At 45.2% G+C, this 18,138-nt stretch overlaps 1 protein-coding gene across 1 annotated transcript in view; it reads left to right on the top strand.

The window, feature by feature from the left end:
- Positions 1 to 18,138, top strand: part of LOC308083436 (FH1/FH2 domain-containing protein 3-like) — a 179,897-nt gene that overhangs the window by 147,059 nt on the left and 14,700 nt on the right. Inside the window, 7 exon segments of the mRNA XM_080425750.1 lie at positions 191 to 850; positions 3,764 to 4,026; positions 4,978 to 5,453; positions 5,455 to 5,683; positions 9,129 to 9,287; positions 13,205 to 13,387; positions 16,029 to 16,148. Of these exon segments, the coding sequence (XP_080281876.1) occupies positions 191 to 850; positions 3,764 to 4,026; positions 4,978 to 5,453; positions 5,455 to 5,683; positions 9,129 to 9,287; positions 13,205 to 13,387; positions 16,029 to 16,148 (2,090 nt within the window).

Raw genomic sequence — 18,138 nt, 5'->3', positions numbered from 1 at the left:
GTTAGAATATGGAGAGATGAGGTTTCTGCCCCGACAGCAGCGATATTATGCTAGTGGTCCAGAGCTCCAAGAAAAGGTTAAGTTCTCCGCTGTTCTGCTGGACGCTGATGAATCAAAGCTCAGCCCAGAGGGAGAACATTCCCCCACAGGCTCGTCTGACCCGCTGCCTGTTATGGCTCTGCTCTTCCAGGAACGGAGCGCCTCGTCTCGGAGCCAAACCTTGACCTGCCGTCGTCTAGAACCAGGAGCAGCACGGCGGGAGCAGCAGGAGCAACGTCGGCCTGTGAGCCTCCTCCTCCCCCCGCCGCGCCTCCCGCCAGGCCAGAGGAGGAGCAGCGGACGGAAGTGGAGGAGGAGGAGGAGGACGCAGCAGACGAGACGGAGACGACGACGACGAAGGCCGAGGCGAGGCAGAGGGGAAGCAGACGGACGGAGCTAGCGGCGTGCGACATCAGGCACGCGGAGGTGAAGCTAGGAAGGAACGAGGAGGTCCAGGAGGAGAAGGAGAAGGAGACGACGACGGCGGACAGAAGGAGGCCGTCGGGGAAGGAGGTGGCGGCCATGGGACAGGTGGAGGAGGTGGTGGAGGTAGTGGAGGTGGTGGAGGTGGTGATGGTAGGAGGGTCGGAAGAGGAGGGAGAGGAGGTGGAGATCGTGGAAATGGTGGAACTGGAGGAGGAGGAGGAGGAGGGGCAGGCGATGGAGGAGAGCGTGCTCCTCAGTGAGAAGGAGCGTCAGAACGAGGAGGTGAACGAGAAGGACAACTGCTCGGCGTCCAGCATCTCCTCGGCCAGCAGCACGCTGGAGAGGGAGGAGCGGGAGGAGAAACTGACCAATGACGTCGAAGCAGGTGGGAAACGGCTTGATATTGTTCTTCCCCTGAATGTCATTACATATCACACAGAAAACATTTTACGAGAACAGACAAAGTATTATTGCACTTCCTTTTCTTTAGCTTGTACACTTTTTGCATTTTCTCAGAACAGAAAAATATCGTCTCTGTCGGTTGGAAACCTCATATATGTCCAAAACGGTAAAATAGCAAAAGTAGCAGATCTACAAGCTCAAAATGTGTCGCTTCGCGCCTTGTTTCGAGCTTGTTTGTAAATATGTAGATAAGAGGTTTGTGCCCGACAGCGACGATATATATTATTGCACCTTCTTTTTCAGCCTGTGCACTGTTTGCACTTTCCAAGAACAAGCACTTTATTTCTTTTAAGACACGTTTTGTGCCTTTAGTGTATTCACTGATCTTTCTTGTCTCTTTTAAACTTAGCAGTGAGACAAAGTGAAGGTCAGAGTTCAAAGCTTTTGTAATGAAGCTGTCCTTGTCTGTATGTGTGAAGCTGTCCCCAAATCTGTCCACCAGAGGCTGCTGAAATGCCAAATGCAGCTCAACCATGCACACCTCTTGGTTAATAGGTTACCTATAACACTAGGGTTGCCACGGGGGGGGGGGCAACGCTTTGTGAGCATTTGTGACCATTTTTGACTGTAGGACTGTCATCTTGCTGGTGCCCTTGCTTCAGGAAAGCAGAACAACTTTTTTTTTTTGCACAAAACTTTTTTTTTATCCAAAATGAGTTAATAGCCCAGTTAGACTCTTCACATACTAGAGTATGTCTGACATAAATGTCAGAGCGTAAATCGACATAAATATGAAATAAATGCATAAACGTGTGGTAAAATATAAGGTTAGAGCTAGTATTTGCTAGCATTGCCAACCAAATCCTCAGTTTTCCCTGCTTTCATATGACATGAAAAAAAGAAAATGAAAAAATGCTAGATTGATTGATTGATTGATTATTAGGCAAAAGAATGTAAAACTAGAAAAAGTGCTCCTCGGAGCACAGGTCTCCGCCAGGTCAGGTAGGTTATTGTGGGGCAGCAATGTTCGGAATTAGCCAATCAGGATGGAATATGAAAAATTTGACGGAACCATCTTGATCACTTGACTATATGTGTACCGATTTGCATGATGTTTGAATTTGTAGGAGTATAAAAAAAATATGAAAAGTGTTGCAAAATTGGCCTCCTGGTGGCACTATAATAGGGCAATGTTAAAATGGTGGCATTTGTTCTTCAATGTAGTGCGAATGTGCGTGCAAAGTGTCACCACAATCGGATGCTGCATTCATGATTTGTGGCATTTTGTTCAAAACGGGCCACTCCTGCAAACTTTAGATTTCAATGTTAGCCAATAAGGATGGAATATGAACATTTTAAAAGATCCATCGTGATCACATGACTATAGAGATCATGTGTACCGATGTGCGTGAAATTTGGATAAATTCTGAAGGCTTAATATCAAAAAATGTGTTTTATATAAGTCGGCCTCCTGGTGGCGCTATGAAAGGCAAATGTGAAAAATGCAGTGCAGTTGTTTTTCCTTGGCCTCTAGGGAGTGTGCGTGCAAAGTTTCATGCAGATCGGTGTAGTTATAGTTAAAAACACAAATCGTCCATTTATAGCGCCACCATGAGGCTGATTTGAACATTTTCAAGTGGCATTTCTTCCTTGGCCTAGTGGGAATGTGCGTGTGAAATCTCACGGAAATCGCAAGCTGCGTTCATGATTTGAGGCATTTTGTTGAAAACGGAGCAATCCTGCAAACTTTGGAAGCCAACCTTAGCCAATCAGGATGAAATATGAAATTGGACAGATCCGTGTTGATCACATGACTATAGAGATACTGTATACTGATTTGCGTGATGTTTGGATAAAATCTGTAGGAGTACTGTCAAGAAATGTGTTTTGCAAAAAGTGGCCTCCTGGTGGCGCTATAAAAGGCTAATTTGAAAAATTTGGGGCAGAGGTTCTGCTCTGGCATCCAGGGAGTGTGTGTGCACAGTTTCGCTGCGATCAAGCCAACGGTGCCGGAGATTAGCTGTACACAAAATGACAGAATGACGGACGGACACACGGACACACGGACGGACGGACAGGGGGCAAAACATACTCTCTCGCCATGCCTTTCGGCCTGGCGGAGACAACAACACAGTTACATTTATCGCTGACTCAACCCCAGTCAAATGTGGTCACATTTAGATAGGCTACTTTCACAATTAATATTATTATATTTTTATTTTTTGAATTGACCCTATTTCACAATATAGGGGGCCCAGAGGCTATGGCTATGTGAGGTTCCTTGGCGTGGAAATGTTCTTGGATCCCTTGCCACCTCGGGGCGACTGATTGCCTCGTCGCTTAGTGGTCCTTCTGGCCGATCTACACGGTCACAGCTTTTTTTCTGTTCTGGCCCCACAGTGGTGGAATGAACTCGCCACTGATGTCAGGACAGCTGAGTCACTGGCCATCTTTCGCTGCAGGCTGAAACCCCACCTCTTCAGGAAACACTACCCTTCCTCTTCGCCTTGCCTACTTGTTGTTAACTAGTTGTACGAACTCTTGTTTTATTGGATCTTGTTCAGTCGATACACTTATTTGTTTTAGCTCTTGCTCATTTGATTTTGCTATTTGTCTCATCTGTTTAAGAAAGTAGGTAGCTGATATATTGCACTTTTACCTTAGCGCGCCGCTAGGTATACTCTTAGTTGCTTGTTTTAGCAGAAAATGCACTTAAGACTTCTGGTGATTAGTAGTTTTGTTCCCTACCTATGTTGAATGCACTTATTGTAAGTCACTTTGGATAAAAGCGTCTGCTAAATGACTGTAATGTAATGTAATGTAATGTAATGTAATGTAATGTAATGTAATCCCTGTGGTTAAAATTCTACCTTTTTGTCCCCCCTTTGACAAACAGGCCAGTGGACGCAGTGCGCGAAGGACGCGGACGCCGACGACAAGATCCTGAACAACAAGCGCTTCATGCTGGACATGCTGTACGCCCAGAAGGCCTCCGGCGAGGACGGAGAGGGAAAGCTGGCCGAGTCGGAGAGAGAGAAGAAATGCACAGAGGACGACGAGGACGAGAGGAGGGAGACGGAGGTCACCAGCCTGGCCAGCAGGATCTGCACCCTGGAGGCGCACCGGCAGGCCAGGGAGGACAGCGTCAAGAAGATGGAGGTGGGGAGTCAGGGATGGGACCATGTGAAAATGTCATGTCGTCATAGTTGTGGCCAAAATAATTGCGATTAACTATATTCATCAACATGTGCTTAAAATTCTTAAAATGGCACTTTTATTAACCACTTGAACCCCCGGCATCCCTATTCTGGACACAGCAGCTATTGTGCTGTTCACTCACTATTCTGGAGTTTTTGGGCGGTGAAACCGCCCCTATATGTGAGGTTTGGATATTTGCACACCAAATCCTGCGCTGTGATTGGCCACCAGTGTACCCCCCTAACCCTGCACCGTGATTGGCCAATCACAGTCTAAACATGACACATGTGCATAGCCCTATAAATAGGACTATGCACTTAAAAAAAACACATTTATGTTTTTTTTTTAGTGAATCACACATTGTGAATCACACACTAGCTAGCAAGACACCGCCCACTTCACACTGGGTGTGATTTTTTTTTTTTTTTTTTTAGATTTTGGGCCCTATTTTCGCCGGTGCCTTACCCATTATCCCTAAACTTATTTGCAATTTGTTACTATTTTTAAAAACATTTTCAAATAGTTCAAAATCTACAAGCTCACAACGTGTCGATGTAGATCGTCTAGTTGAACTAAACTAAAAATAGTACAAAATTGCAAAGAAGTTTAGGGATAATGGGTAAGGCACCGGGGAAAATAGGGCCCAAAATCTCTTCACAAAAAAAAGACAATCTACAAGCTTGGTGTAGAGTGGGGAAAAAAAGAGAGAACTCTCTTTGCAGGTCCGTTTTACTAAGCATTGAGGCTTTAAGTGGTACCGGATATGAGGCTCAGAAAAAGTTAAAGGACGCATGACGGAGGAAAATTTCACCATCATTTAAAATCTCCACGATACCATTATTGTGAGCGTTTTTTTTTCGTCCGATCACGATAAATGATAATAAATGATAATCGTCCGTCCCATGCCTACAGGTGGGACACCTGGACAACCAGGGCAACGTGCGGGCGGTGGCCGAGAAGTTCGGAGACCTGGTCAAGGGCCTGACGTCTCCGCCGGAGTTCGAGCCTCCCTCCTCCAAAGAGCAGCAGCAGCAGCAGCAGCCTCAGCCCCGCGCCTCCTCGCCCCTCCCGCCCAAGAAGGAGTCGGACCACATCTGGGACCAGCTGCTGGCCGCCCCCAGGGAGCTCCGCATCAAGGAGATGGACTTCACCGACCTGGGCGAGGAGGACGACCGCGACATCCTGGACCTGGACGGCGTGCTGCTGATGGGCTCCGGACAGCACCTGCTGCTGCTGCCGCCGCCGCCGCCCCTCCCCCCCCTGTGCAACTCTGCGCTGCCGCCGCCCCCGTTCGGCTGCCCGCCGCCCCCGTTCGGCTGCCCGCCGCCCCCCACCATGCCGCCGCCCCCTCCGTTCATGGCGCCCTTCCCCCCGCCGTCCCCCCAGCTGAGCCGAGGAGGAGGGGGGGGGGGGAGGAGGAGACGCCTCGCCGCTCTTCCAGAAGAAGAAGAAGACCATCCGTCTGTTCTGGAACGAGGTGCGGCCGGTGGACTGGCAGTGCAAGACGCCCCGACGCTGCAAGGAGTCCCTGTGGTCCAGGCTGGAGCCGGTCAAGCTGGACACGTCCAAGCTGGAGCAGCTGTTTGAGTCCAAGTCCAAGGAGCTGCCCGTTACCAAGGTAACCGTGTGGATTCAACTTCAGACTCATTTCAGTCAATTGGATTCCATAGAAGCCAGCATGTTGTTGCTGTTGGGCAGAAACCTCTTATCTCCATATTTTAACCATATTTTAACTTAACAAAAGTAACAGATCTACATGCTCGAAATGCGGCGCGAAGCGACGCATTTCGAGCTCGTAGATCTGTTACTTTTGCTATTTAGGAATTTGAATCCTGAAAAGTAACAGTTTTGGACATATGAGGTTTCCACCGGACAGAGACGATGTCTTCTATGGGAAAGCATGTCACGCAACCGGAAATAGCCGATCTACAAGCTCACAGCGCCTCGCAACGTGCCACGTTGTAAGCTTGTAGAGCGGCTATTTTCGGTTGTCAGTTATTTTAAGAATTAACAGTATTTGAAGTGGCCAAATAGCAATAGAATACATGTTCAGACGCATCTCCCAATAAACCCAAATGATCTTGGGGTATTTCAAAAAAGCAAAAAAGGTTAAAGCCTCAATCTGCAATTACTTCAACTGGTTGGTTTTATGTAGAACAGTAGAAACAGAGGTTTAGGTTTAGGATAACTACCTAAACATCAGCATTTTTCATATGGTGCTATAAGTGTTGATGAAACACAGCTCTAGTGTGTGTGTGTGTGTGTGTGTGTGTGTGTGTGTGTGTGTGTGTGTGTGTGTGTGTGTGTGTGTGTGTGTGTGTGTGTGTGTGTGTGTGTGTGTGTGGAGTGGGCTACTTTCACGCTGTTTCACAAATGGCAGATTATAGGACTTGGCCAAGCAAAATGTTTCAGTTGTGAGATTTTTTTTTTGCTTCATAATCCTCGGGTACATCTTCAAAAAGCCAGGTTTTTGTCTTGCAGGTCTGCTCTGCTTCAGAGTCCCCACCCCCCACCCCCACCCACTCCATAACTCAATAGTTCCTGCTGTGCGTTTTGTTCTATTTTGGTTTTGCAACACGTGCAGCCGTTTATCCAGAGATGTGTGTGTGTGTGTGTGTGTGTGTGTGTGTGTGTGTGTGTGCTGCTGGTCTCTGTGAGAGGAGAGCTGGGCCCAGACCTGGGCCCTGTGTCACCCCCCGGGTTGGGTTGCCTCTCCTCTCCTCTCCTCTCCTCTCCTCTCCTCTCCTCTCCTCTCCTCTCCTCTCCTCTCCTCTCCTCTCCGCTCCGCTCCGCTCCGCTCCTCTCCTCTCCTCTCCTCTCCTCTCCTCTCCTCTCCTCTCCTCTCCTCTCCTCTCCTCTCCTCTCCTCTCCATAGATAGACCGTACAGCGTCACGCCATTGGTTCCTACAGACCGTAAATGAAGCCTATTTTGCAGCGATTTCAAATCCGCCATCTCTCCATGTCCGGTTGATATCCCGTCCTAAACAGCGGTGAAACGGCGGTAAAGAAACAGCGGTGAAACAGTGAGACTGCAGGCCATTCATATGAACTGTCACACTTCCTATATAGCCTCTCACCCAGCAGAGGAATGCAGGCCATGTGAAACACATTGCTGCTTCTAGTCTATAGATGCAGGTCCACTGTTATAGTCTCAGTGTGATGGAGTGTGCTGGTTCCTCCTCCTGAAAGCATCAAAGAGCCTGCAGACAGCCTGTCTTCTATCAACGTCTCTGTCGTCACATTGAGCCTGACTGTCTGAGACAGGTCAGTGTCTCAGCGAGAGAGACAGACCCACCTCGTGGGTCCACAGACCTACATATTATGGGCCAGACATATCTGGTATCTGCAATTATGCAGCCGACGTTGTCCCGATTTTCAGCCACTTCTGACCTGGTGTCCCGATTTTGGGATGTGGTTATTAAAGGCAAACATTTTCACAAGTCTTGAAAAGTTTCTTATGGGAAAATATGAATAACCAAACAGGGTGAAGTGCTGACAATTTATTGAAGAAGATTCTTGCATAAAAACAGCATTACAGCATCATAGCTCTGCATGGCCTCCTGGCCATGGGGGGCGCTCGGACCCCCAGCAGGGGGGAAGCACCCAATCTCAAACAGCTCTTAGAATTAGCACTTTGGTGTGTGAGATAAGCTGACAATGCCTTTACAGTGAGTATAGCCTACAACAAGGCTGAATATGAGGGAAATAATTTCACAGTTTAAATCTTTAAGTCTTCCAAAATGTATCATCATGACACACACCACATTGCGACGCGTTGAGAGCTTGTAGATTGGCTATTTTTTTTATTTTATTTTAAACAGAGCTTAAGTGGTTAAATAAAACAAAGCTATCGCTGAAGCTCTAATATAAGTTACATGTTCTCAAATACAAACGTTAATCAAATCAAAGTTTTTGAACATGATAAGAAAATGTTACACTTTACAAAATATGGGTCAAAATCACTCCAAAATCAGGATCAGTATCGGACCTAGAACTGTGGCATGGATCTAGTGGCTCTAGTGAGAAACCTAATAGATCCACCTTGCCGTGGCAGATGCTCCACTGGGAGCTTCATACGTAGAAACTCACCGAAGATGTGGAATGTCCAGCTGTGTTTTCATTCCGTCTGTCCGTAGTTCACCGTTGTTTGATGTTTAATGCCGTTCTTTTTTTCCTTCCCGCTATAATGTTCATACTTTGATCACCGAAGGCTACGATCGCCTGTGTTCTGCCATTAGCTCCTCCAGTCACGCAATTGAAGTCGTTAATAAATATTTGCATAACCCATGATACTATATACTCTAATAATGCAGACATTCTCAAACGGTCTTTTGGAACATTCTCTGAAGTTCACGGCACAATGTACTCAATGACCCCCCCCCCCCCCCCCCCCAGCTTGTTCTGGCTGTGGGACAATGTTTGTGAAAATCATCAGTTTTCATTTATCCATTTGTAACTCTAGAGAGCGTACGGATGGAACCTTCTGGGTCCATTTGGTTACATTCTGTACACTGTCAAAGTTAAATTAAATCCGCAGTCAGTAAGTCTCATATCCTATACTATAGGAATATAGAGTTATTTAACACTTATTGTGACAAAACATTATCACTTAAAAAAAGTTCTGGATTGGAGCTTTAACAGTGTATGCTGGCTGGGCAGAGGTTGACACTAACCGTTGCCCGACTGCCCGTGGCAAGTAAATAAAACGTTTATGCAAGTGGAGTTTGCTTTTAGGTTGCCCGAACGGCCAAGTGCGTTCGAGTGGGGAAGCAATTGTATTCAGTTCGCTATAAAACATACACAAGATATCTGTCTATGAACATTTGAACGTGGCCAGAGAGCTCTCTCTCCCTCCCACACACACACACACACTGCGTGCAGTGGCTACTTGGGTTGAATTATGTCAATTAACTGTTAAAATCATTTTATAATGGACGATTTACTTTTCAGGCAAGTTGGGCATGACCTGGGCTTGCCCGACGGGAGAGTGCCTGTGAGACCTTTAGTGTCGCCCCCTGCTGGGTGATCTCTCTCTCACGGAACCTTTGCGTCCGTCCCACAGAAAGCGGCGGTGGACGGCAAGCGGCAGGAGATCATCGTGCTGGACTCCAAGCGCAGCAACGCCATCAACATCGGCCTGACCGTCCTGCCTCCTCCTCGCACCATCAAGACGGCCATCCTGAACTTTGACGAGTACGCTTTGAACAAGGAAGGCATCGAGGTGAGTAGAACTGCTCCATGTATTGACCTTCATAGTTAAACACTGTGGGTCGTAGGTCTAATAATAATTGGTTTATTTTTGTCGCTGTATTTTTGCACATACAGTCAAACTAGCAATAGAGTACTGCTATGTTCAGAAGCATCTTCCATGAACCCAAATGATCTTGGATATTTAAAAAAAGCTAAAGTTAAAAGTGGTGTGTTCTAGAATTTTTAGGAGGGCATACTATAATGATTCCCTCCCACACGCACAGCACATGCAAGCGCACGTGTGCATGTATGTACGCGCGTGCATGGTCGCCGAATGAAATAACTGCTTTATTGTTAAGTAGTTAATGTGTGAATTACTTCAAAACGGCAATGACCAGCAGTCATTATCACCTCAAGACAATAGTCACACATAAGCCTTCACCTCAGACGCCACATTATCACATGAAAAAGACTTGAACTGAAGTTTACATTCTTGCTGCCCCCAGCGGTAGAATACACCACTGGGTTAAAGCCAATCTTTTTTCTTCAACTGGTTGGCTTTATGTAGAACAGAAGAAACAAAGGTTTAGGATAATACCTAAACATCATAATTCTTCATATTGTGCATATATATGTAAAGAAATAACGTAATAATAACAAAAAAGTTTAACTAATAAAACAATAAATCTATTGATAAAAGGAGAGAGGAGTACTAATAGGAGGAGTTTTCAGACTACGGCACACCAAGTCTGCAGTTCTGACTGCAAGAGGGAGTTTGATCCACCGCTTGGGAGTCAGGAGAGAGAAGAGTCTGGGACGTGTCACTCTATACACATTAAGGCCAATTTTAACCAACCTTGCACCACCGTTTTTCTGTCCAGCCCTATATTGTTCAGTCCTCTCCACATTTTATCCAAAACGAGAGAGAGAAAAAAAAATTTCCTCCTCAGTATCTGCAGACTGTCCAGTGGTGCTGACCCAGCAAACAACAGCCCTTCACACAGCAGCACCGGCTCCAAAACCAACATGGCCGCGGCCCCGGACAGATATTTACTCAGCTCACCCAAAATACGCGTCTAATGCGTTTCACTCCACAAACGCGTCAATTAGTTGGTGTTGGCCGCGGCGGCGGACGTGTTCTGTGTGGGTTCCTAGCGGGGTAAGCAGGGCCTTCTTGGCTGATATCGTACAATTAATCAAAGGGGGAGGCCATTAAGGATTAAACATTAAACACACACGCATACTTCCAGGTCATTTTTTAAATGGCGATGTAGCCCTGTAGACAGTGTTGCCAGGTCTGCTTTGTTATAAGCGACGCTGGGCTTGTTTTTTTGTAAAGTGGCTTGTACATTTTGGTAGTTGCGGGTTGCGTTATTTTTTTGGGGCTCGTTTCTAAAGTGTAGTTGCTTATTTGGGATGGCTTCCTAAATGTTGTTTAAACCAGTGATAATCAACCATTTTCATGTGAAGGACCCCCAAATTAATATGTAATTGTCCGCGTATCCCCATCTGAAAATATTTTGTGCCTGTACCATATTTGTGTTGTTAAAATGTTTAAAAAAATATTTCAAATGTTTCACTTTTTTTCCCAAGATTCTTTAGAAAATAGCCGATGTATATGGGTTTAAAGTGCTCATGTGTTAGTCGCTTGTTTTTATAAACCTGGTTGCTTATATCTCTCGCAAAATCTGGCAACACTGCCTGTGGAGGAAATGGTAGACCTGCAAATAGTGATGAATGGCCTCCTCCCTGCGGTATTACACAAGCCATACTTTTCATACCTTTTCCTTGGGAATGTTCTTAATCTTAACGTAGAGAGGAGTACGTCTCCGCACGGCGCTCGCCGGCGAGAGTGTGTGGGGGGGTACAAAGTTCAGCAGTGGTGGAAAGAGTACTCAAATGTTTTACTTAAGTAAAAGTATCAATACTGCAATGCACAAATACTCCGGAAAAAAACAGGAATTAAAAAATTACTTAAAGTATTCGTATCAAAATGTACTTAAAGTACCAAAAGCAGAAAGTACTCATTATGCAGAATGTCCCATTTCACAAGTTTATATGAAATGTATAATCATCCTTTGAAAATAGCAGAAGCTCACAATGCGTCGCATTGTGAGCTTGTAGATTGGCTATTTTCAAATGGCTGAAATGTATAAAGGGTTGAAGTGGTTAATGTATGTTTTCGTAATAATAATCCAAATCTACAAAGTAACTAGTTTTCAAATTATTGTAGTGGACTAAAAGTATAATATTTGCCTCTGAGATGTAGTGGAGTAGAAGTAAAAGTACTGAAAATCGGAATTGGACTTAATTACAGTACTTGAGTACATGTACTTAGTTACTTTACACCACTGAAGTTCAGAAGTTGTGCAAGGCTGCAGGGGAGGGGGGGTAGATGAAACATGAAATTCACACAGCTGTAGAATACACTGTAAAACTCTTGAGTGTCAATTTAACCCAGAGTTTAAAAAAAGAAAAAAGAGCCGACCCTGACGGTGCGTTTTAACAGCGGGCGATCAGCGGGCGATCAGGATAGTATTTTCCGGAAGTGCATTATATGTCTATGAGAGCCGGCGACTACTGGCGATAGGGCGAAGTGGGCGGGGGGGCGATGAAAGATGGATTTTCTTTATCTTTTGGACGATGTCGCCGGCGATCGCCCGAGAGTCGCCCGCTGTTAAAACGTACTGTAAGGGTCCCATAAGTGTTGAATTAACCCTGAGGATGTTGGAGCGTGCAGCGCTGGAATCAATCCCCTCCTCCTCCCCCTCGTCTTTGTGATTTAAGGCCGAGTTATAAATGTCTGTGCTCCGCGCTGCGCGGCCGTAAACCACCGATCCACAAGCTCACAACGTGTCGCTCTGCGACGCGTTTGTGAGCTTGTACGTCGGCTGTTTTACGGCACACCGCCCGGTGCGCAAACGACCATAAATCACCCGTTAACTCCTCCCTGACACCGCCGTAGCTTCCTCACGACCTCAACGTCTACGTCAAAGACTTTCTGATATGTATATCTCTGTCAGGGTGGAAACCTCATATGTCCAAAACTGTCACTTTTCAGGATTCAAATTCAGAAACAGCAAAAGTAACAGATCTACAACCTCGAAACGCGTTGTTCGCGTCGCGTTTCGAGCTTGTGGATCTGTTACTTTTAGCGCTTCCGTGTGACGCTGTAGTATGATCAAGTAGGGCAGGGGTCTTCAACATTTTCAGGCCAAGGACCCCCCTAGCTGAGAGAGAGATGAAGCAGGGACCCCCTCTATATTGTATAAAATTGTGTTTCAGATTCAACTTTTTTTGTTTACTTGGTCTGCTCTTTTTGTCCCTCTACACCAAACACCTCTTTGCCAAAAAATAGCAGATCTACAAGCTTGTAGATCTGCTATTTTTGGCTAAAGTTCTCCTCAGAAAAGGGATGCGAGGGTTCAAGTGGTTAAGGTAAAATAAAAATCACACCCAGTGTGAAGTGGGCGGTGTGGTCATCACAGTGATGGAAGCTCACTTAAAAAAAAAGTGGTTTGTTTGAAGTGCATATTCCTATTTATAGGTTATTGATTTCATCATGTGTCTCGCTAGCCAATCACAGTGCTGAATAGAGTCAGCCAATAGAGTCAGCCAATCACAGTACAGCTAGGGGTGTACTAATGCTAGGGGTGTACTAATTATGAGCCAATCACAGTACAGCGAAGGGTGTACTAATGAGGTGTCCCAACCCCACTTATACCCCACTTACACCGCCCAAAAAAACATCATATCACACAAAGATTTGGCAGACCCCCTGTAGTAACTCTGAGGACCCCCTAGGGGTCCCGGACCCCCTGTTGAAAACCCCTGAAGTACGGCGTTAATTTACGGAAAAAACACAAAAAGTTAGAATATGGAGATAAGAGGTTTGTGCCCGACAGCAACGATGTCTTCTCCTTTCCCTTCATCCTCCTCTTCCTGTAGAAAATCCTGACGATGATCCCCAGCGAGGAGGAGAAGCAGAGGATCCAGGAGGCCCAGCTGGTCAGCCCGGACGTCCCCCTGGGCAGCGCCGAGCAGTTCCTCCTCATGCTGTCCTCCATCACCGAGCTGTCCGCCCGGCTGCAGCTGTGGGCCTTCAAGATGGACTACGAGGTCATCGAGAAGGTGAGGGTGTTGTCTGTCCCCACACTCTCTGTGTGGCTCTGTGCGACGCAGTAACACCTGCGAGGCGAGGCGCGCCGGTGCCATCAGAAAAATAGCGTGATGCCGTGTGGCGCTCGGGTGGCCGCAGTGGCAAAGTGTCTGCCCACCAGTGGTGGAAAAAGTACTGATATGTTTTACTTAAAAGTGCCAATACTGCAATATAGAAATACTCAGTTACAAGGAAAAGTCCAGAATTCAAAATTGACTTGAGTAAAAGTACAAAAGTATTGGCATCAAAATATTCTTAAAGTACCAAAAGTAAAAGTACTAAAACATTTGAAAATAGCAGATCTACAAGCTCAGAACGCGTCGCGATGCGACGCGTTGTGAGCTTGTAGATCTGCTATTTTCAAATAGCCTAGGTATAAAATAGGGCTAAAGTGGTTAATGTGTGTTTTATAATATCATAATTTATATCTGAAAAGTAATTATTAACTAAAGTTTTCAAATAATACATAATAGTACAATATTTGCCTCTTAGATGTAGTGGAGTAGAAGTAAAAGTATTGGAAATTGGAAATACTTAAGTAAAGTGCAAATACCTCAACATTTTACTTAAGTACAGTACTTAAGTAAATGTACTTAGTTACCTTCCACCACTGCTGCCCACCACCACGGAGGTTGTGGGGTCGAATCCACCGCGGTGCTTTGTCGAGCGTCTACACCGGTGGTTCTCAACCAGTGGTCCGGGGACAACCGGTGGTCCTTGAAGGGGTTCCAGGTGGTCCCCAGGTAAATGATGGAGAGCTGGTAACCACCTGGACCCTTATTAGATCTTTAACCCATTAAGACCTGGAACGCATCTGTGTCATTGTTTTTATTTGAGCTAAAAGGCATTATTTTACACGTTGGCTATTCAAAAATATCAGATATACAAGCTCGTAGCGCGGCACCGAGATTGTATATCTGATATTTTTGAAAAATCGTGAAAATGTGTGCAAATCTTTGAATATATATTGTTTTAAAGCTAATTTTTTTTTACTCAAATCTTTGCTTCTGGGGGTCCCTGGAACAACATATTTTGAGATGGGGGTCCGCGGCCAAATACATACACATTTTGGGGTCCTTGACATGAAAAGGTTTGAGAACCACTGAAATAGCAGCATACGTTTTTTTTCAAAAAACTGATTTAGTATCCAACAACAACAAAATATTCTTAGTCTCTGAGGGCCTGAATCTCATCAAATGGTGTCTCAAATGCCCAATAAATAATGGACCTTCATTATGAAAAGGGCTGAAAACCACTGATTTATCAGACACTCTTATCCAAGTAGTGTGAGGTCGGAATAAATAGAGTAAGCTTGGACTCTAGTCAATAAACAAGGTAAATAATCACACAGAGTGCAGTGGATACCAGGCAAACAATCTCTCATGTAGATAAATAACATTCATTTGAAGATCATCAACCTAGCGTCTAAATAACATGCTGTCTAAATCACATGAAAAACGAATCTAAGAAAGCAAAAAACATCACACTGCTGCTTTTAAAGTCAAGTCAACATACCTCTGTTTCTAAAGCACCATTCAAAGCAACTGGAGGTGACCCAAGGTGCTTTCCCATCCAGGCAGATGACCAAACAGCATAAAAAAACAAAACATAACCACATGCAAACCACAATAAAACCATAATCCATAAAAAAAGCTAAATTAAAATGAAAAACACATAAATCGCAATTATAAAATCAAGAGCAAAACAGCACTTGGGTTATAATAATAATATATGCGTATGAAACGGACCGTATAAATGGAGCTTATCATGTTTTTTTATTTATTATTATTGAACAAAAACATGAGCTGCATTCTAAACCCCAGAAGTAGTGAGGACGTTGCCATGTCTGCCTCTGGGTTTAATCTAGTGGAACAGCTCTGACCATATTTGGACATACTGTAGGAAGTAGGGTTTAATGTAATGGTAAAGGTATGACTCAGTGGTGGGAAAAGTACTCAAATGTTTTACTTAAGTAAAAGTATCAATACTGCAATGTGGAAGTATTCTGCTGCAAGTAAAAGTCCGGAATTCTAAATTTGCTTGAGTAAAAGTACAAAAGTATTGGCATCAAAATGTACTTAAAGTACCAAAAGTAAAAGTACTAAAATGTTTGAAAATAGCCGATCTACAAGCTCACAACGGGTCGCGATGCGACGCGTTGTGAGCTTGTAGATCGGCTATTTTTTTCAAATAGCCTAGGTATAAAACAGAGCTGAATTGGTTAATGAATGTTCTATTATGTAATAATTTATATCTACAAAGTAACTAGTAACTAAAGTTTTCAAATAATTGTAGTGGAGTAAAAGTGCAATATTTGCCTCCGAGATGTAGTGGAGTAGAACAAGTATAGACAATTGAAAGTACTCCAGTAAAGTAAAAGTACCTCAAAATTGTACTTAAATACAGTACTTGAGTAAATGTACTTAGTTACTTTACACCACTGGGTATATATATTTGGACAACAGGAAGTAGGGTTTAATGTAATGTAACGGTATGACTATCTTTGGACAACAGGAAGTAGGGTTTAATGTAATGTAACGGTATGACTATATTTGGACAACAGGAAGTAGGGTTTAATCTAATGTAACGGTATGACTATATTTGTGACAACAGGAAGTAGCAGAGCCTCTCCAGGACCTGAAGGAAGGGATGGACCAATTAGAGAAGAACAAGACGCTAGGCTACATCCTGGCTACGCTGCTGGCCATCGGCAACTTCCTCAATGGCACGAATGTGAGTGAATGCCTGACCTATGCTCCGATGCATGGAACATATCTGATCTGCTGTGCCACACGTTATGAGCTTGCACTATTTTCCATGCATGACACCGGTATGCAATGAATTATAAGTCAGGCTTAATCTGACAGAGCTATGGCCTGGATGACACTCTCTCTCTCTCTCTCTCTCTCTCTGTCTCTCTCTCTCTCTCTGCCTCTCTGCCTCTCTCTCTCTCCTCTCTCTCTCTCTCTCTCTCTCTCTCTCTCTCTCTCTCTCTCTCTCTCTCTGTCTCTGTCTCTGTCTCTGTCTCTGTCTCTGTCTCTGTCTCTGTCTCTGTCTCTGTCTCTGTCTCTGTCTCTCTCTCTCTCTCTCTCTCTCTCTCTCTGCCTCTCTGCCTCTCTCCTCTTCTCTCTCCTCTCTCTCTCTCTCTCTCTCTCTCTCTCTCTCTCTCTCTCTCTCTCTCTCTCTCTCTCTCTTCTCTCTCTCTCTCTTCTCTCTCTCTCTCTCTCTCTCTCTCTCTCTCTCTCTTCTCCTACCATATTTATTTGGCAGGGATAACAGTGCAGTCTCTGTCTGTAAAAGAATGCGCTGTGCGCTCACAGCCTGTCTGTCTGAGCCCCCAACTCTCCTTCTGCAGATGAGGGTCTGTCAAGACCTCTGTCTGTCTGTCTGTCTGTCTGTCTGTCTGTCTGTCTGTCTGTCTGTCTGTCTGTCTGTCTGTCTGTCTGTCTGTCTGTCTGTCTATCTATCTGTCTGTCTGTCTGTCTGTCTGTCTGTCTGTCTGAGAAAGAGAGAGAACCACGCTGGTTAAATCCAGTGTGTTATTTGGACCCGTACAGGTCCATTTAGTTCCATTTGCACACTCTCAGAGTCACATTACCGCTAAGGATTTTACTGTGCAGAAGACAGGAGGGAGGGCGTGTGCGTGCATGTGCATGTGCGTGTGTGTGTGTCTGTGTCTGTGTCTGTGTCTGTGTCTGTGTCTGTGTGTCTGTGTGTGTGTGTGTGTGTGTGTGTGTGTGTGCGCGCGCGTGCGTGCGTGCGTCTGTGTGTGTGTGTGTGTGTGTGTGTGTGTGTGCGTGTGAGTCTCCGGTGTACTTGGGATGCTATTAGAGCCAAACATGCAGAGCGGGAGAGAGAAGCGCAGCGCGGCGCAGCGCGGCGCGGCGCAGCGCGGCCTCCTCGGGTCGGCATCCAAACAACAAGACGTTCCCGTAAATAATAATGGAGGCGTTTGTACTTGTACTGTAAAGCAGTTTGGAGCGGGCAGCAGAACAAAGGAGGCTCCTGTTGGTGCAGCTTTCTCCTTTGATGCTCAGCGCCGCGCCGCTCCGCTACGCCGTTAGAGAAACACAACCATTGTCAGGGGGTCTGCAGTTGATTGTGGTTTGTGATAATGACAGCCTTAACCCCTTCAGACCGGGAATGCATTTGTGTAATTTTAAGATTTCTTTGGGCTATTCAAAAAATAGCAGATCTACAAGCTCATAGTGCGGCACCGAGTGCCGCGCTACGAGCTTGTAGATCTGCTATTTTAGAAAAATCGTGAAAGTTTGTGCAATTCTTTGAATACATGTGTGTTTTTAAAGCGAACATTTGTAACTCGAATCTTTGCTTCTGGGGGATTCTACAAATGTCTTCCTAACCGTCCTATCCTAACAGAAAAAACGTATATCTAAAGAAATCTTAAAATGACACGGATGCTTTCCCGGCCTTAATGGGTTAATGGAGAGAAATCACTGCTCAATACCCCCCCCCCCCCCTTCTCTCTCTCTCTCTCTCTCTCTCTTTTTGAAGGATATTTTTGCTCTCTCTTTCTCTCTGTAATGATAGCGTTGTGCTGTCATTTAGTTGTGGGGGGGGTTGCATATCTCTGACCCCCCGCCAAGAGAAAGGAAATGTAGGGCCTGCAGTTTATTTATTCATCCGTTGCTCATAGAGAGAGAGAGAGAGAGAGAGAGAGAGAGAGAGAGAGAGAGAGAGAGAGAGAGCAAGAGAGAGAGAG

Source organism: Gymnoscopelus braueri (genome assembly GCF_963280865.1).
Source record: "Gymnoscopelus braueri genome assembly, chromosome: 4".
NCBI lineage: Eukaryota > Metazoa > Chordata > Actinopteri > Myctophiformes > Myctophidae > Gymnoscopelus > Gymnoscopelus braueri.
The sequence above is the reverse complement of the archived record's forward strand: the minus strand, read 5'-3'. Positions and strand labels throughout refer to the sequence as shown.